At 34.9% G+C, this 21289-nt stretch overlaps 1 protein-coding gene across 1 annotated transcript in view; it reads right to left on the bottom strand.

Annotated features, from left to right (window-relative positions):
• The window catches only part of LUZP2 (leucine zipper protein 2), a 125983-nt gene that overhangs the window by 72433 nt on the left and 32261 nt on the right, over nucleotides 1-21289 (bottom strand). Inside the window, exons 2-3 of the mRNA XM_085063262.1 lie at nucleotides 3182-3299; nucleotides 1676-1746 (exon numbers count right to left, since the gene is read on the bottom strand). Of these exons, the coding sequence (XP_084919388.1) occupies nucleotides 1676-1746; nucleotides 3182-3299 (189 nt within the window). The remainder of the gene's footprint in view (nucleotides 1-1675; nucleotides 1747-3181; nucleotides 3300-21289) is intronic.

Genomic DNA, 21289 nt, shown 5'->3' with positions numbered 1-21289 from the left:
CGGTAAGTCTGTAAGCAGCTGAGAACAGCAGAAGCCCTGAGGCATTTCCTTGTAGTTTAGTGTAAAAACCTTTCGTTTCTCTGAAGGACAGGGTGGGCAGCTCAGCAGCACATTGCACTGATCCAGTATTTATTGCTGGGAACTGCTCTGGGATCCCTTAGAAACAAAAGTCAACATGGATTTTTGGGTGGACCTTGAGAGGCTGCAAGTGGTGATTTAAGGAGGAGATTAGGAAAGAATATTTGAAATATGTAGCGAAATTTTCTCTTAGCAGAATCAGTTTTCCCATCTGCAGCAAAGATCTATTTACTAAACAGCCCATTCATACTTTTAGTCAATTAATCTCTCAATATCAGCAAAGAAAGTTCCACATCCAAGTGGTTGAACAATCAACAACCACAAAACTGCATTCAGGTATGATGAAGGATTTCATCAGTCTGAAGGACACCTGTGATGCTGATGTACACCTTCAGTCTCATCCAAGCCACATAACTATTGAAATAGGACATTATCATCTATTTAATTATCATATATTTAATTATCATATATTTAATTATATTTTTTAAATTATAATTTTATATATTTGTCTGGAATACTTGAAAGGTTGTAATGTATCACAGTAAAAATAAGAAATTCCAAATAAAACAAATTAAATATAAAATAAATAAATAAAATAAAAATAAGAGATTCTATTGTATTGTGGTTCTTATATATTGTATATTTAAGACATGAAGGTCATTTTCTCACAAGGTTTCTATGTGGTAATGCAATTTCATATGTATTTCTATATGGAAGGTAGATATAAGATGGCCATGGAATTTCATTATTGCATTTTTAACAATGAAGTATTGTATTTAAGTATTTAATTTTATTGTATTACAGTATTTAAGTAAGTAACTTAATAAAGTTTCTTACTAAGCATTTTTCCTAAGGAAAAATATGAAGTACACATGCATTGATTATATACCATTTTTCCAGCAAAAATGTTCCCTGTATTAGTTATGTTTTCTTGTTATTGAAATTGTATTGATGTTGCTATTTGCTGGTCTGAATTTCAAGAATTAAGAGATGCAGAATGACGAGACTTCCTTGCAGTGAAGCACTAGGGAAATTGAGAGGAAGGACTAGGCTGGGAAGTTGCATTCCCAACCAAGGGAAATAATTTTTTAAGTGCTCAATGTATAATTTAAAATTAATGCTTCTTCCTCCTGCTAACTCCATTCATCACAAATATCCAGTGCAAGTATTCTTATGTTTGCACATGCATTAGTGATTTTGAGTGTCTACATACACAAACAATTAAGATATCTGAATAAATCTCATCATCTCCAAATTTAGAGATTTTGACATTTCAGTAATTTAAATTTCTAAAAATTCCGAATTTATTTTTTAAGGGAAATTGTATGACTAAATCTTCCTTTAAAATTCCAAATGCCTTTCTTGAGCAGATATCTCACCAAAGCATTTTAATGCATTTTCCTAACAGATGTCCAATATTAACAAATCCATCATTTGTTTCAAAAAGAGTATTTCTTCCCTTTTTTATACTATTATAGTCAGCAGACTCTGGAACACAGCAGTGTTTATCTATATAGCAAAAGGAAAGGTGGGATTTGTCAGTCTGACAGCTTTCAGTCAGGAAATGGAAAGAGAAGGAAGGAGGTGAGGATCTTACCTTTGCTTTTGGCCCAGTTCCAGAAGCTTCTGCACGTCGTTTTTGGTTGATGCTTCATCATTTTTTAAAGACTGACAGTAACAAAAAAACTCTATTAAAGAGATCTTTTTAATTATTAATCTGTGAAATCATTAATTTGGCCCTTGTTCATAAAGTGGTCCTGGTGAATTGCAGACATTACCACTTAAGAAAATTGGAAGAATAGTTTGATTTTTTAAATTCAAACCCAATTAACTGCAGACAGCTGTGTATTTTTGAAATACTAAATGACAGCTTAATACAATAAGCAGATTTAGAAACAGACAAATGACTAAAAGCATTAGAATTGTCTGACAAAGTAACTGTGTATATACAGAAGATAGCACTACATCTCTCTGCCCATATCAGGATCTTTGCTCTGTTGAGTCTAAAATATTTCACAGTGTAATTTTGGTAAATACTACCTTCAGCTGTGCTGCATTCTAAAATAACTGTGTTACAAGGAGAAGCATATTTCTCTAAACAGTAAAAAAACCTCTGCAATAATAAAGTGATAAAGCACTCAAAAAATCCCCCAAATCCAACCCAACTCCCAAACCAAAAACCCCAAAGATCAAAGAGTTAATTAATTAAAACCAAAGAAGTTTCGAACATGAGACAATATAGCAATATAATATAATATAATATAATATAATATAATATAATATAGCACAGTACTGATTCACACCACTAGTATTCTCCTGTGCTCCTTCTCTTTTTATTTTTCCCAGCTAGCTTACATCGATGAAGATAAAAATGTATTGTCAGAAAAGTAATTTCCTTGAAAATGGCATGAAATACAAATCTCAATTGATAATGAGTCTAGATGTTTTCACCAGACCAACAGACTTTGCTGGGAAAATACAGCTGGATATTTGGACCTCAAATCCAGAGCAGCATTTTCAATCCACTTTTTCCTCTGATTTGAGTTGAAGGTTAATCTATTGCCCTTTCAGCTTCACCATGACACCCAAAAGTCAAATGCAGAGATTTCTCAGCTCTCCCTTCAGCCTCATCCAGCACAGTTTGTCAGCTGAACTTGCAAAGCAAAGCCCTGCAGGAAATGTCAGACAGGGAAACTGAGCAGCTAAACTAGGCTGAGTGTGGAATTCAGCAGCAAAGATCCAACCTGCAGCAGCCAAGGACATCCTTTGCAGGAGCTGCCAGTAAAAATGTGTGTCATCTCCATTAGTACTGCATGTTCCTTCTCCTTCCCTGCCTTTTTCTATGTTCTATTTTCCTATTTTCTTTATTTTTAATGAGCTGACAAAGGCCTCAACACATTGGGATAAAATTCTCCATGAAAACATCAGGTTTGTGTTAAGTACAAGATCAACAAAATCAACAAAATAATAATTATTCACATATTTAATGATTTTAAAAAAACCACACTTTTTTTCCTTTTTTTTTTCTTTTTTTTAAATTTAAAGATACCAAAAAGAAAATGTTGATGTAAGTAATCACATAGAAACTGAGACAGAGTCTAACCTGGAGGTTTACTTTAATTCCCTGAAGTTCTTTAGAAGTCTTTAACAGTTGGTGAAGTATGTTGCTCCTTTCCTTGAAGACTTCTTTCAGCTGCCTTTCCAGGTCTTCATAGCCCTGTCTAACACAAAGAATAAAAGCATGAGATCACCTCAAAGCATTACTCAATGCAAGATATGAAAATATATCTTAGTTCATCCAAATTTAATTAATCCCAACACCCTTTACAGATTTCAAACTGAACTGTGTAGCAACTCGAAACTCCATTTTAACTTTGTAAAGTTTATTTCCTTCTGTAATTTCTTCTCACTTAAACCTCTTTACAGTATAAACTAGAAATGACAAATATGCTCACTGGAATCAAACCTAGTTATTAATCAATGGATGAGAAAAAATATTCTATCCTTTTCAAAAGGGTAACTTTTACATGGAATGAAATCTTATAAAGTTTTTAGAAAATCCACAATGAAATAAATCCAATTCGTATTACTTGAGGTTGAATGAAATACAGATCCATCTCTCATATTCCATTTCAGAAAAACAGGTAAAGTTTATAATTAATGCTAGTGCAACACAGTTTTTCATTTAAAATTGTTATTTTGAAAAAGACCAAACAGTGAATTAAAACATCTTCTTTTGCAACTTAATTTTATTTTTTCTCTTTCTTGAAGTACCACTGGTTCTAAAAAGGAGGAAAAAACTAGAATTTATGGAACATTACTAGTATTTTACTAGGAGATTCGAGACCTTGAGGTTTAGCAGGAATCTTAACACTAAAGCACTTTGAATCCACACTTTAGCAAAGAAACTCAGGAAAGCAAATTAAATGTCTTATCTAATATCAGTACCATCTACTTTAGCAACATACAGCTCACAAAATATAACAGACTTATGAAAAAAGAAAATTATTCTGTATTAAATAATACCTTAAGTAACTATAAGTGACTTGAATCTCATAATAAAATAACTAGAAAACTGGATGTTATCAAAACATAAGCTCAGGGCCAGCTGAATGGAGTTTTGACCATCCTGGTCTAGTGGAAAGTTTCCCTAGCCATGGCAGGGGATTGGAATTCAAGTTCACTTCTAACCCAAACAATTTCGTAATTCTGTGACCAAAAATAAGTTTGCTCTACTAGAGGTCATGCAGCCAAACCCATGCAGGTTAACAGGAAAATCCATATGCCATAATCATGAAACTTCCATAATCTAGCATGATTTACATGGAAGGTTTGGTTCAAATATTTTTGTATCAATTTGTATAAAATAAAAGATATGAATCAAATCTATCTAGTGCTAGAATACACGATAAATATAAGTATTCTCATCATTACCTGCAACATAAATAAAATATGCTGCATAATACAGGAACACCTGCAGGGTTTTTTTGTTACCATGAGATTTTAAAAAAGGTATGAGATTTTAAAAAAGGTATCACTGCTGGCTCACCTCAGCAGTCACATCATGTGTAGTCAGCCTGACAAGTTCCAAAGAACATTCCCAGTTTAATTTGCCCATGGACAGAAGTCAAGGAAGAATTCCCTCCTGCTAAAATGATCAGGTAGTTTCAATAAGGTCATCACTTCCATTCCTTTTTAAACCACAGAAAAAAGTGTGTTAGTCCTGGTGGTCTCCTTTTGCTGCTGCTATGTTGGGGTTTTGTTTTAAAAACAAACTTACATGCTGGTGGTGTGTTTTAGCAATCACTTTGAAGTATCACTGCCATTCCCCCAAAAATGCTCGAGCATTTAATGGTCACCTGTCCATCCCAGGCTGCCCCATGGGTGTTCAGTTGGCACATGGTTTGCTCTAATGCCTGATAAATAGCAATTTGGATAAACTAGGATATTTCCAGAATTTTATAATTAAATTTAATATAAATGATGCATGCATTTACCTTTTCTTCCATATTATCTTTTATGCCACACTGTGCAGAGAGGTGGAGATGAAAAGCCAACAGCCAATTTACCACAGTGAGTCACAAATGCAATCAAACCCTCAGCACTGTTTGTAAGGATTTAAAGGGTACATTTTCCTGCCTCAAACACTGTCAGAGCCACAGAAGGAACTTGCCATGAGAAAAGCACCACAGCAGGAATTTCTGGTGAGCACAGTGGGGAGGAATTTGTGACAGGAAAGTTCTCCTTCCAGGCGTGGCAGAGGTGAGATCTGGTTAGCACATCCTGGTTAGTGCATCTGCACAAAAATCCCCACTGGGGCAAACTGTGGCAAAGGAAGCCACTGCTTACAGACAGATCACCCCAAGTTTTGGGACAGATGTTACCTGCCACCACCAGTGACCCCAAAGTTCCCCCATGCTTATTTCTGGGATCTCCTGTGCATGATCCACAGGGTTCAAACTCCCCAGGGGAGGGGGCTAGGCATTCCCACCTGAACCTGAATGCATCTCAACCCACTGAAATCTCTGTTTCGTGGGCTTTCCTCACCCCGATGGATTAAGACAGCAACCATCACTTTTAACAACAAATATTGAAATTGCAACAATCAAATCTCATCACTGGATCCACAGGTAGTGATATCTTTCCTCCCCACTATCTCTCTTTCCACTAGCTACTCTTATCCTTTTTTTCCCTTTCTTTTCCTTAGAGATTTTCTTAAATGATAGATTTATACTTTTATATTGTTATATTACTATAGATACTAACCAAAATGGGTCCATACCTCCTTTCCATTGCAACCAAACTGTTCTGGTATAGATATAGATATATATAGATATAGATACAGATGATATAGATGATATAGATATAGATATAGATAGATGTAGATTAGATATAGATATAGGTATAAACTGGTCATTCAGTGCTCTTTCACTCTAATCCACCCCCTGGGATATAATAATAGGAACCTCAGTCACCCTGCCTTCAGGGATGGTTGTAACACTATTGTAAGATTTTTTTTTTAGCATATAGGAATGCAGATACAAGGCAGAGTTATTAACTATTAGGTCTTGAAGTTTTTCTCTTCTGGGCAAAGTTATCTCTGATATCAAGCTCTGACTGCACTGTGTCCAAGAACAGTTCCCATCTATTTGAATACAGTGAAATGCAGCTCTGCAGCTTTGTGGTAAGCAGCAAACCCTCAGATCTGTTTGGCTCACCTCACTTTCTGCATTGAGAACTTGTGCAATTTAAACCAGCAAATGCAACTCCAGTGAAAAAGGGTAAATTTGTAAATACAGTGATCTAATAATGAATCACTCAGATTATTCAAGAACTCTCATGATCCAGCCCAGGGCATTCTTAATATTAACAGGATTCTCAGCATTGGGTTTAAGGAAAGATCTGTGGTCAATTGTTGTTCTTATTCTTCCCTTCTTGAATCCTAACTAACCAAATTTTAGTCTCAGGTGCATTTGGTAAGCATTCTTAGGAAGGTTTCACACACATCAGTTTTCTACATCAACATTCCAACAGTCTGCAGCTGTGCTATTATACAAAAAGCAGTGTATTTGCTGAAGCTAATGCTAGAGTAATAAAAATAAATACTTTCACCATGGCACAGCAACATTTATTTCATATTTGAAAACACATCAGTCACAAAACATATCATCACAAATACAGGAATTTCATCCTGATGAGTACAAGCACATTCATGTGAATTTGATTAACTAACAAGATGATTTGTCCAATTAAGAAAACCTGCAACATGGAAAGCAATTGAATCAGATGTTAGAAGATTTAATCAGAATAATTCACTGATGTTGGAGAAGATTTAAGATGAAAGAACACCTCATCTATATGGAGGTACCTGTCAGAATGAAGCACATGGGTCTTTAAGGAGGATGGAATCATTCTTCACCATGCAGAAGGAAGGAAGAGAAGTAACTTTAGCAGGAAAAGGTTGAAATGTTAAATTCAACAGCAAGTTATGTGAGTGTGGGTGGACACTGGATTCTTGCAGCCAGAAAAATAATCTCTAAACTGAGCAAGTTGTTTATGCTGAACTTGGATGGCAGTTTTATTCTGCCTTTGAAATAAAAAAATTTATAAAGAATTAAATTATTTCTGGTTTACAGATGTCCCTGACTGAAAAAACCCCAGCCCTTAAAATAAGAAAAATTTGGAATAAAGTCTGTGGTTTCGGACAAACTAAAGTAGATGTCTCCTTCAGCAAGCATGCATCAGTTATATTTTGAAGCTCCTCTTTCTAAAAATTTTTGTGATCTAATTACAATTACTAGTTTAGGTCATTCTACTGTAAATTCTAAGAAAATTAGGTAAGTTGATGAGAGGGTAACAAATTGTAACAAATAATGCTTACAAAGTACACTTGCAAAGTGCATGATCACCTAGGTGTCTCTAAAGTGATCTTTTGAGGGTATTTTTTGTGGTGGAAATGTGCACATGAATCTGGTTTATATTCAAATGAGAAAAAGATTAATCATAATTCTAAGTCAACATACACAAAAGTTGAAGATAAGCATCTTTAAAATTTTACAATAATCAACGAGATGGAAATGATTTTTAATATAACAGAGCATTGTAATGAATCAGGCATTTTGCATCTCTTTATTCTGATTTTTTAAATGCACTCACTGTAAAAAAAACCAAAAGAACCTGGCATGTTTTTGGCAGATCCTTGGCAGTGTAGAATCAATGCCCCATCAGGGAAAAGATGCAACTGTCAGTTCCCATCAAGGAGTAAAGGAGCAGAAGGAGATTTCTGAAAACTTGCAGCTGGCAGAGATATCTGGCCCCAGGAAATGAAACAGCAAGTGGAATCATCCTGGACAAGATGTTACTGAAAATATGACCCAAAGAAAAACGCTGTATTCATCCACTGAAAAGTGCACAGGCAAGAAACCCCAGAGATTTTACATGAGGGAGAATGTGATTAACCTCACATAAAAAGAATTCCTCCTCCCAAACATACAGATAAGTGTGTTGAGACTTTTTCCTCCTTCAAGTTGTCGTTCAGCAGGCACTGTGTCTACAGCAAAGGATCCTGACTGGATTTATATAGCTGTAATATGGAATGGACATCTTCTGAAAAGGAAATTACTAAAGTCTTTACAACTATTCAAATACAGACTGCAGAAATATGGATTTATCCTCTGCCTGTAGAGCTGATTTTTCATGAGTCTTACTGGATTTAGTCTTTAAATTAAGCACACCAATACATTCTTTTCCTAACTTTACCCTTTTCAGTTCTGATATTCTTCATCATTTATGTCCATTACACTACCTTTGGTCTGATTTTCCACTGCACATCTAAAACTTTTGACTAAGATCTCAGTGCTTTCACCCCTAAATACAGCACTGTTAATAATGTCTCCTCAGATCACATCTCTTACAATTTCTTACAATCTGTTACCATTGCTGGTACAGCTAGTTGTATAATTTAGTCATGTAGCTGCTTTGGAATTTAAAATTTAATTTTGATGGACACTGTTACATTTAATAAAAAAATAAAAAACCTAACTACATAATCAAATCTATAGAAAATTGTACAAAATCTCTTTCTGTCCAAACTGTAATCTCAGTTAATACAAAAGTTGAAATATTTCTGATTTGCTTGACAAAATTGTTAATGGGTATCCCCTGAAAGTCTCTTTCTCTGTTTCATGACTTATTTCAGTAAAGTTCACTGATAAATACAATTCTAATCTATACTGCTTTCAGCATAATATACATGAGGGAAGTTTGGAGTAACAAAATGTAAACCAACTAGTGAAAATAAATTATGAGGAACAGAAAGGACCTAGGAAACAAGAGAACTGGCAATTTCAAAAATCTGTTCGCTTGTGAAACATTAAAGGGAAATGCTGGAAAAGAAAAAAAAGGGATAGATTTTAAAAAACAAGAAATGCAAAACAAATGAAAGGGCAATGAAGGCAAAATTATTTCTCCAACACTTACCAAATATTACAAACTTATATAAGAGACATGTAATCCTCTCAGATGAAACAACAGAAGTTATTCAGAAATAGCTGTATGCAGATACATTGCAATATAGCACAGTGTCTACTTTGTGTCTCTCAGCAGATGACATACAGAGCTACTTATATTAATTCAACAATTCTTTATCCTCTTAAATGCTTCCTTCTGTTTCCTTCCAAAATGTACTGCAGCTGAAGTTTATAAAAAGTGATACACAATAAGTAACAGCTGCTCTTCCCATTGGGCCAGGCACTAAAACCACATTGATTTTTCTCTTTATAAAGTTTGCATGAAGTTAGTCTTCCTGCAATTAAGCTTAATAAAATTTAATTGCCTAATAAAAACTGTGATATTTATAGCCTGATGAGTCATCAGTAATGTCTCTGAAGAAACAGAATGTGAAGAAACATATGAATGGATAACATGATAGAACAGATCAGCCAAACAGGCATGCTTTGCTTTTTTACATCAGGTTTAATTCTGTGTTTTCTTTTGGATACAAAAGTTTATGTTTATAATAGTCATTTTAGGTTACTAAGAATGGTGCTTATTAATCACCATTACATCCATCCATTTGGGAACTTATCTTATTGCTGTGTAGGACTTTGGTGAGATTTAGACCAATTCTTCATTAAAGATTTGGTGGTTTTCACTTAACATTTCTATTTTGAAAAACACTTCAGGTCTATGACAAAACATCAGGAAATTTGGCCCCTTCTTTCCATCAGTGCTCTCACTGTGTTTAGTCATCTAGTGCCTAAAGCAGTTAAAAACATTATTTTTATTATTTGATGTTCATCTATCATTTCAGTAGCTGTAATTTTTGTTGACCCACAGCCCATACCAACACTTATCACATTTGGTTCCTGTTCACATCATCCTGTTTGCCAGGGACAAACTGCAAACTACACTCACTCACTCAACTCTTGATCAAGACAAGGTCATGATGTTCTTGTGACAAGGAGGAAGAACAAACTAAAAAGACAAATGACAATGCATGTCATCCCTGCATTTGGACAGTGATTCCATGGCTGTTTCACCTTTAAGTGACTCCAAACAATGAAGAAACATCACTGCCTTCACAACTCCACCCTTTTCTCTTCTGAGACTCTATGGGAACTACAGATAGATGATTTTTCAAAGACACCAGTGAAATTTATAATAGCATTACCAAGGGCAAATATAAATGTTTCTATCTCTTCCCACTGCAGCCTTTCAAATTAATTGAAAAATACTTATTTTCTGACTATACCATGACAAGAATTACACAGGGAGGGAAGGAACAGCTAAATTTACCACATAGCAAATGTAAATCAAGTGCTAAGCTTATCAAGTTTCAGCCAAATTTGTGTTTGCTGGCGAGAAAATCCTCCTGGACTGCTGAAATGCAGCGATGTTAACAAGCAGCTATAAAAAGCAAAAGCTGCCAGCAAATGCCCAGCTCACCTCCTCCAGAGCTCCCTTTTCTCAGACACCAAGCCTTCCCCTAGCAGATGGCTCCAGCAGCAGCCAGGGATGGTTTTGAGATGGAACCGAAGGGAACTGCACCTGGATGGTTCTGAGATGGAACTAAAGGGAACTTCACTCCTGAGTTTTTATTTCTGTCAGGTTCCCAGTGACAGAAGAGCTGTGGAACTAAACCTGCACAGAGGATTTGGGACTGACACAACAGCTGTGGCCAGACAGTTGGGTTTTTTCCTTCTTCCACATCTGCTTTGAATGGCATTTGCATTGCTGGTTCAGTGGAAGCAAATGCTACTGAATTCTTCAGCAAGATATTTAGTGAGATGCAGTTTTTTTTCAAGGAGTGGTACATGAACATGCCTGAAATTCACAATATATGCAAAGATGATGGTTCAATATATCATTTCTCCAGAAAATGATCTTCCTTCACTCTGTCTTCAGCACGTTTTCACTATGTTAGAACAGAAAAATACAAAACTTCATTAAATTGTTTATATGTAGAGTTTTTCTTAGCATGACTGTCACACATTTTTCTACATTTTGCATTGTATTTTGTGATCTTCACTGAAATGATCTCCAAAAAACCATGTCAAAACTGGAAAGGATGGTCTGTGGCATTCCTGTAGCAATGCTGAGGTATTCTAAATGCACTCTGAAGAAATTTCCACATTATCAGCATGTAGCTTGTCCAACCTCCACTCTGCAGAATTTAAGCTTTTCTAAGTGCCCCAAATATCAGATTTCGTAATTCTATTCTCAGGATTATTTATTTTCATATATAAAATTGATATATAATTTAAAATTAGGAATTCCTTTCTAAAGATGTTCAGAAATTGAATTGAAATTTGAACAATTCCAGGTGTGACTTAAGAATCCTCCTAATTCCCCAAAAAGAGAAACAAAGATTATGGAAATATTTAGGGTAGCTAGTTTACATATATTCTCATCTCTGTTCAAACTGTGCTCCTGTGCAGTAAATGTGCAGGAATTTACCTGCACTAGGAAAAAAGGTGATGGCCAAGCTGCATTTAAATATATTTAATGTTAAGCAACTTATTGCTTGTATTTAAAAAATTGGAAAAAAACTATAAAAGAAACAGCTTGCATCATTTATTTTGAATGTGTTCAACTTCCCTCTGATAATGGCTTAATTCTGAGTGAGCTAAAAATGGTAATTTAAACGAAAACTTTAGACAATTGAGATTTTGCTGGGATAATCCAAAGAGAGTCCTGGGGAAGATGCTATTCCCATGTACAAGTGCTCACCTTCCCTTCTTACTTGGAAACACAAAGAGCAGTAGGACTGGGAGAAACTCCACAGGCTTTAGCAAAACCTAGTTATAAACTCCCCTAATGAAAGGGAACAGTAGCCAGGTTTCAGGGGGCTGTAAAATAGGCACTTCTGTTTACCACTGCACATTCTGAGGTGGTTAGAAAACAAGTATAACCTATATAATTCAACAGCAATTTAAAGGGTTTATTGATTTAGCTTGTACCTGGACTGCAGAATGGTTCTCTCAAGGGCAATTGCAATGTGAGATCACTTACCCAGGACAAGTCTCCTCTTTCTCAGAGTGATGTATTTTCCCCTGTAGCATTTATACTCAGATATACGACTAAAACATGAAGGGTTTTAATTATGGCAAATTATGGTATTATTAGATATGTAGAGGATTAGTGGTTTACCAGGTGAAAGTTGTATTAAACATGCATTTTATTATTTGTGCTGATTGCAAAAGATGGAGTATCGACTTTCTGATAATTCTATCACTATTTGCTCTCTCCCCCCTGTGAGTGGTTTATTATTCTGAAAAACACAAAACCATCAGAAAGCAACAGCTGCATTTTCACACCAATTGTTCCTTCCACCTGGTGCACTTTCTTACATGAAACCAAGAAAAGAATTGAACATCAGGGAAAAAGAGCCTTTCTATGTACAAGCATACATATTTCTAAAACTACACTGAGCCAAAATACAAGGTATTGCCTTTGATATTTCTTTTTCCTGGGGACCAAAATGAAAACATTTGAAAACTTACAAACCCACGCTTTTCTAGCTCTGTGTAGTACTCATTGTCATGGGAGGAACCTTGTATTTATTTCAAACAAAAGCAGAGGTGATGTAGATCCTTGATGATATATTTATACACTCTCAGTTGGGGGAATTTAGAAAAAAAAGGTCTGCACATACAAAATTATGCATTATTATGCAGCTCAGAAATCAAAAGTGATATTTGTGATTAAAGCCTTTGGATATTCATAATTCAAACTCCTGTGCTTCCCACATCCTTTTCTACTGCAAGCAAAACCCAGCACAACTTCCCTCATGATTGTGCATCAATAATTTATGTTCACTTAGTATTAAAACTGCTTGCTAATAACAAAAGTCAGGTTTTAAAGTCAGAGTTTGTTGAGCACCACACCATCCTAATCAACATTTTGTGGCAATCATCATGGAAACTCTTTGCTATGAGCCGAGATCTTCCATTCTCATCAGTAATAATTCAGATATTTCAGCACATTAAGAGTAATAAATATTCTACATACCTTAATGGAATTTTACAGAAATAATGCTATATAAAAACAGCGTAATTTTTTTGGTAACACACTTTCCAGTAAGAAAATTAAACAAACTAATTTTTATGTATGCATCTTGTAGACTTGAATGGACAGAACCTTTTGAAATCTATTTGAGTGAAACAGACCCAAATGTTCTGTAGTGTCACACTCACTGTTCACTCACTGTTCATATTACAAAACTGGTGGCAAAGTCACCAAAAATCACATAGTCATTACACAACTCTGGGTCTGCTGCTTAACTTACTATCTTTTGTCTTTATTGTAAATAAAAATTTGGAATTCTTATGCTTATGCTTCTATTATGATGAATTTTATGAATGTAGGGGGAAAAAACAGTAACAGTTTTAGTATTCACCTTTTTCATCATAGCCCTTGGCATGAAACTGTCATGAGAAATGCATCTTTCTGTACCAACTATACATCTGACTTTCTGAACCCAAGACATGACAGCATTTCTCTGGATTTCCCTACACAGCCTGTTAAACTAACACCTAGCTTTAGGATAACAGATGTATGCAATGTGTTTCCCTAAAGGGTCAGCTATTAATTTCTAACTATTCATAGCTGAATTAGTCTCGCCCCTGAAGCCATTCTCACTATTTTTATTGCTGTGTCTTCATGCACAAAGCAAGCACTAATGCAATACTGGGTTGTCTTCCATCACTGGATATTTTCCAAAGAAAACTACATGTTTTGCTTAATAGAACATCTTCTGAAGGCACCCAGATTTTTACTCCAAGCTGGAAAAATATGAGTAAAGAGAGGTTACAGCATTAAATGATGAGGTGTGAGTAATTCCAAAATCTTTTTCATTTGATCTGATTCACTAAATGGCTCTTGTTGGAAGGAAAAAGTCTGAACAAATCTGGAAAACTGAAGGAAGAAGAGGTATAATCCTCATATTGAATAGCCCAGTTGTAAGTATGAAGGTGTAAGTATAACTTGTAAGTATAACTTATAAGTAATAGCACAGTTATAAGTAATATTTGCAGCTCCTTTAGTTCTTATCTCTGATAACAATGCAAAGCAACACAGTTTTCAACACTTACAGGTAACACTGCAGCTCTTGCTAATGTGGCTCACACATTATAGACAATTAAGCATTCATCATGGTAGGAAGGAGTACAACTATCTCATCCCTCATGAATGACTCTTTGAAAGAGAACCTTTTGCAATGTATGAGGCTATTTAGTAAAAAAGCAAACCAGCTATAAATAGATGGGATCAACAGTTCCTTCATGGCATCTTCTGAAATGACTGATTAGCTTCTATTTCATCTCTTGAACTTCAAACAGAGGACAAATCCACACCCTGTACAACACAGAGAGCCCTTCCAACATTCTGTCACACTGCAGAGGGCAAGGATGTCATAGCTAATGAATCAGAGCTAATTATCATTCTACCTTGCTCCTTCTGACCTATATTAAAAGGTTCACGCTTCAAAACATGAGCTGCTTAATGAGCTTATTATTTCTAAACCCCCTAACCCTAGAAATGAGGCAGAGTTTCCTTTCAGACTCCTGAGATTGTTTTGTTTTGATACAGACATTTCACTGCATGTACGAACACCAAGACTCCAATATACCTTCAGGGTAAGAAAAACAAATGTCACTCCTGGTTGATAAACAATTGTCTCAATCATTTTGCTCTTTTCAGGTGAGTAAGGCTGGAAGAAAGGTTTAGGAAATTGACAGCCAGCTGGCAGGAAATCCTGGCATGATGTGTCTGAGGAAAGGAGAAAAAAGTCTTTCTAGTTATTCATCACTCATTAGTATGACAAACCTTTACAAAACAATAAAATATTGATAAGTAATTGAAAAGAAAATTCACTTCGATAAATTTTTTTTCGTCCATCTCTTCGACTCTTTAAAAAATTATTATTTTATTCCCAAATTCTGAAAGCACTGAAGAGCTCAAAAGGCACTGCTCTGCATTCAGATCTACAAATTAGAAAGCAAATTCCTATTTTTCATTATTTAACAGCTACAGGAGTCAGTATTTGAAGTTAATGTCTGTCAGATAATGTGCAATCTGAATTTTGGCATAGCTCAGAACTGTCCATAAAATAACAACCTTCACTTTCTGTAAAAGACACCTAATGAGCACCTCAATGTGGTTCCTCAGAGAGCTCCTCCAACATAAGTTACACAGCAAATATTTTTCTGTGGGAAAGGAAGGACTGGCAGTGCCATGAGCACTCTGCTACCAGCAACACACCAGCATTTTCAAATAAAAACTGTACCAAAGGCATTCACAAGTATCAAATTTTCAAAGCTAAATACTTTCAAGGTGCCTTTGGGGAGTATAAAACGTCCAAAGATTAGAGAAGGAGTGTGGGGGAGAGTTTTATTTTTAACAGGACAGCTGGAAGGGGTTAATTATGATACTAACTTTATGTGCATTTTTTTTTTCCTAAGTCATGTAGCCTTTGCTTTAGTGCTTTGTTCAGACAGCTTATATACTTCCTTGAGAGATCTTTGAGTAGTTCCCTACTCCCAGTTTCCAAGGATTTGTCAAATTCTCACCCATCACCACTCACACTGGAATCTGTTTTTTAAAGTCCACTATTAAGTTCAGATAGTCTAGTTTAAATATTTTAATGCTACTGGTATTAATAGAATCAAACTAAAGCAATTACCATCAGTGAACCATGGGTGTTCAAAAACTGACCTTCAAAACATCATTCATGGTTCATTTTCCACTGCATCGTCTTAAATGATCTGTGAAGCTAAGACTCTTCAGCACACACAGTTCAGAGGTAAAAAAGAAAAGGAAAGGAAACACTTTACTGATACAGCTGTTTGCTTAATTTTTTTTTAGCAGAGGGAGGTGTGGAGCTACATTTTAAATTGGTTCCAGCAAAAAACAATCTAGTTGTCTAGTTAACTGAAACTCTCCCTGATAAATGCAATATTCTCATCTATGCATTTTGAGTTTTGCACTGTAAATCCTGATTGCAATTCTTGCTTAAACCATCTCTGGCAAAGCTATCTGTTTACCTTGTGTAGCATAGATTTTTAATAAGAAAAACATGAAAAATATTTACATTAACAGAAAAAAATTGAGTGGAAAAAGAGAAGCTTCTGGGTTTGATGGCTTCAAAGATGAAATCTTAACAGGGATTATTTTTCATAGAAATTATCTTTGTCTAATGAAACAAGCTCAAGGAGGAAGCTTTCTTTGCTCTGTAAGATGTAGGTTTTAAATGCAAGGTGGTGCTACAGTCTCTTGTTAAGATTACAATATTTTTTGCTATCAAATCTGGCTTGCAGGACCTCCATAGTAACCCAAACCCAGGGAAGCAGCTCCTGCCAATTAAATCCACTCACTGTGCTTTCTTAGCCTCTTCTTCTCAAACGCTTTCTCTGGAAGTTGACAACTGGAAAATGGTTGGAAAGGCATCATATTTTAAAAAAGTATATATATATAAAGTATATGTGAGGGCAATATGGACAGAAAGTAGAACCCTAAGGCCTGGCAGCCTTTTTTGAAGCTACTCTTTTATACACCAGCGGGGCAGAATTGTAAGTATCCAGCCAAATCCTTGATGTAAACATCATGGAAGAAACAGGAAAATGAACTCTCATTTAAAAAATAAAATAAAAATGTCTGACTCTCTTTTAGCAACTACTGTCCATTCTATTTTTACAATCCTGAATGCAATACTACTATCAATACCAAAGATATTTTTAAGACTAATATAATGTATTATATATTTTAAGATCAAGTATTATGTTAAGCAGGTTTTCTGCACTTTGCTTTTGTTGCACTCAGTTCATACACAATCCATCTGCACTTCCCAAAACCCACCAAAGCAGGCACACCACACTAGCAAGGAATAGATAGAAAAATTCATTTTCCTCAAGGTTTCAGCAGCTGAGCAGAAAATACAAATGTACTCTATTCAGGAGCTAGGAATTTATTGTTAACTTTATGCTAAAAGGTGCAAAGGCTAATTTTTTTTTTAAATCTGTCAATTAATGATTCAGATCCTGGCTGTCAAAACACTTTGTACAAAAACCCAGTCCAGATGTTCTCAGCCTGGTGGTGCCAGAGGGACAAACAGACTACTTTTATACTGATATAATTAGCATTCCAGGTACACTGGGCAAGTATGAATTGACATCCAATATGAATTGGATGAGCAAATTAAACCTCAAGGAACTCAATTTGATGCTCTATACAGCCACGAGCTTGAAAACAGACTGTGTTATGATTTCCATGGCAATGAAAGACACCTTCAGAGGACTATTGAACACAATGAAGGAGGCTAATATGATATTATGCAAATCATGAATCCCTGAGCCTGCTTTAAGTCCAAGCAATTATGGTGTGGAAATAGGCAGGAAATATAAATCTGCATCATTCTCAATTTCTCTTTTTTTTTTTCAGTTGGAAAACTTTGGATTGACAACAGGATAAAATACAGGCTGCATTATTTCACTCTCTAAAAATCATTTTTATAAACTGTTTCAAATTTAAATAAAAGGAAGGAAAACCAACAAAAGAAAGCACAAGAGAATGCAAACCAGAATTAAACAGATGTCTGAGATAATCAGAACTAGACCATATACAAGACTGGCCTCTAAATACTTTTTCTAAATATAATAATCATGCTGTGCAATAATAATTTCTAAATATAACAACCAAATCGCCATAGGGAACTTTAACCTACAAAGCTATGTAAACCAGCAGATATTTGCTCTGACAGATAAAGTTGCTTTAAAAAGAAGTTGAATATATGTAATATATGTATATATAAAACCTCCTCTTGTAAGACTCTTCCCTACCTTTTACATGAATTTAAGAACCAGAGACATCCCAGCAATATTTCATCATCAACAAGCCACCATATCCTCTTCCATTTCCTTCCCTGAGATGGGTAATTCAGGATTGGATATACATGAACAAAAGCTTTTTCCTACACAGCCATCCTTCCAGATTGCTGCAACAGACAGGAGCTTAGGGGTTGAACACAAGTTCAGAAGCAATTCCTTTACTGAAAATAGCTGTAAAGCTATAAGTTTGACCTGAACTTATTTTACAGGTTATTAAAGGATCCAGCTTAGAAAGAAATGCTCAAAGCAAACTGATTTTCACGTTGGGCCTTGAAAATTCAAGTCTCTTTAGATGCTTCAAGAACACACTGGAGCAGAGATGTTCTCAGATTTAACAATGAAATATCTTCAGGAGTACTTAAGGTGACCAATGTTGATTCTCACTCAGGAATATAACATTTGTATAAAACACCTGCAAATTTCTGTTAGTCAAATCAACAGGATATTCTACTTCTGCCCATTTTGGCTTTGCACAGAAGGGTCTTGTTTCAAACCCTCTGTCCTTCACTCATTTTCCTTTCTTAGAATATGCTGACATTTTGCATATTGAATTCAACACCATCACCTTCTGCCAGTCTGTGGGAAGGATATTCTGCAGCATTCAATGGGAGAAACACACCTGTTAACAAAGAATTGCACAATATTTCACATAGACCCTTCAGAAGTATTAGTTTTTCCTATAATTCCTAACATTTCTCCTGCTGGGGAACACAAAAAGTGTGTATATGTGTGTGTATAAATATACATTGAGATATATGTGTATAAATATACAGTGAGATACAACCACACCAATAACTACATGGAAATACACATTTCTGTCAAAGGATTTTTACGTATTTTGGAAGTGTTGGCACTGCTATCACACACCTCCCATCAGCCTGTCTTAAATGTCTTTCTTGTTTGTGCATCAAATTTTAGGTACATCATGGAATCCCTCAAAGTTGTTTGTGTTTTTACTAAGTTCGTTTTTAGAAGGTTTTGGTGGTGGCAGTTTTTACTAGCCCTGCTACCTGCCTTGAGTATTCTCAGTTCAGAAGAATAAATGCATAATGTTTGATAATATTGCAAATAGTGAATGGAAAAAGTGGAATTGCACAACATTTTTCTGTACTTTTGAGCATCACCTCATAACTTTGTGTGTCATCATGAAATTAATAGCTTCCAGAAAGGTGATTTGACTCAAAAAAGATAGATTTCAAGGGCACTTGCTATTTATCATTTAATAGACTAAGATCTTAGATTTGATATCGGAATTTTAAATCTAGTTTCATTGTATAATAGTTTTTGACAGCTGCCCTTTGTATTGAATAGTTTTTTGTACAAATACAAATGCATGAGCTCTTAAAAGAATCACATCAAAAGTCAAATGTTTTACACCCCATGAGTTTTCTTCAGGTTAAAAAAACACATTGAATTAGAAATGGAAATGAAGACTTGACCTCGAAGTTGTCTTTTCATTTCTACATCTCTCAAAGGTATCACAGCATCAATAATTTTCTTGCTCAGATATAAATTTAGGTCAGGAATATTTCCATGTCTCTGCAGCAGAAAATCTGAAAACTCCACCTCAGTAATCTGAGAAGTCCACTGCAGTAATTGAATCAAAGTATTGCTGTTTCTTGCTAAAGGCTGTCACCAGCAAAGCTCCCTTAGTCTGGGCTTTAAAAAAAATGTTTAAAGCTTCATAGAATGAAATGTGATCTTTTACTCAGAACCTTTCAAGTTTTTATTTTCATCATATTCTTCCTCTAAAATTTTATTATGTTCCTAAAGGTTTAGTGGCTGGTAAAAACACAGTGAAATCAAGGGTTTGGGACATCTGAATTCAAATCAAAAGTGATAATTATAACTGTTTTATTCTCTATATCCATACAGTTAATTCTTCCTCTGCAGTAGCTGCCACCAAGAATATAGAACTTGCTGGGAATTTGCATTGCTACAAGATGACAATTTCTACCTTCTTGTGTTTTTAAGATTTCAGAAGTCTGGGACTTCTGACCAGAGTTCTAGAAGATGCTCAAAAGTGACAACTGAGCACATGCTCAGATCTCTAATTTTTTTTGGTACAATTTTTTTTGTACAATTTCCTATATGTACATTCCCTAAATGACGAGAAGCTCTAGATTGAGGGTATAATTATTCCACTGATTAAGACCTGAAGCAACAATTAGAAATTAGCAATTAACGTTTCATAATACGCCAGCACAGAAGAAACATGATCAATGTCACAGCAGTCATAACCTAGAAATACTTGCAACACATTTCAAAAACTTGGAAAATATGCTTATTTTTTTAAAGACAAACTGTTGCACTTGCAGACATGGTTTAGTTCTGAACACAGTGGCTCTGGGCTGATGGTTAGATTCAATGATCTTGGAAAATCTTTTCCAGCCTTAAAAATGCTCTGATTTACTGACATCTGATTTAATTTCTTGCTTATATTGAGTTAAGAATTGAAGTGCACTTCTTAATACCTGCATCACCTACGAAAGTGCTATGAATTGTCAAAAAAGTACCCAAGCAGAATCAAAATAAGCTGATAATAATAAAACACATAAAAGTAGATAATTTCTAAAGATACTTTTGGTATTCAGAAAACAGAGATGGTTAGATGTGCCAGAGGAAACTTTGGGTGGATCACTGTTGATTCTCTACAAAAAGAACAGAAAGTAGGAAAATCTATCACTCAACCTAGTAGAGCACACATGGAAGTCTAAAAATATGAATTCAAATATTTTTTAGGATTCAGCTGAAAGCCTTGCAGGACCCTCCTGAGGAGGGAATTATAATTGACAGTCATCAGGTTCTGTATTAAAAGGTGCATCTGACAATGCAACACACAACCCATGTTTATTAAAGCCAACTGAAATGAGATTTGCTACTATGTAGCATTTTTTAAAATTATATTTAAGTATTTAAGTATTTAAATATTTATAATTAATATTTTATAATTATATAATTATTTTTATAATTTTAATAATATAAAGTATTAATAGTTTATTAATAAGTATTAAGTATTTAATTTACTTATTCTTTTTCAAGAATCAGTTTTTACCCACTAAAAAGAATGCAGATCAGCAGCTATATGGAAATTACAACAGAAAAGTGGAGGAAAATAATTTTGAAGAAAGATTTCAGAAACTGCGTGAAATGTTTTCATATAATGAAAAAGTCAACTGGATTAATTATAAGTAAAAAAAAAAGAAAAGTAGAAATTCAGGCATTGTGCTTAACATTGGAAATAATATAATCAATTTTCAATTTCCTTTCATAATTCCTGACTCCTTGTAAGGCTTGTTTGTAAATTTACCACTTACACTGTTTTTCTG

The sequence above is a fragment of the Lichenostomus cassidix genome, chromosome 5, assembly GCF_008360975.1.
Source record: "Lichenostomus cassidix isolate B80296 chromosome 5, HeHo_3.0, whole genome shotgun sequence".
Classification (NCBI taxonomy): Eukaryota; Metazoa; Chordata; class Aves; order Passeriformes; family Meliphagidae; genus Lichenostomus; species Lichenostomus cassidix.
Note: the sequence above shows the minus strand (reverse complement) of the source record. Positions and strands in the feature narration are given on the sequence as shown.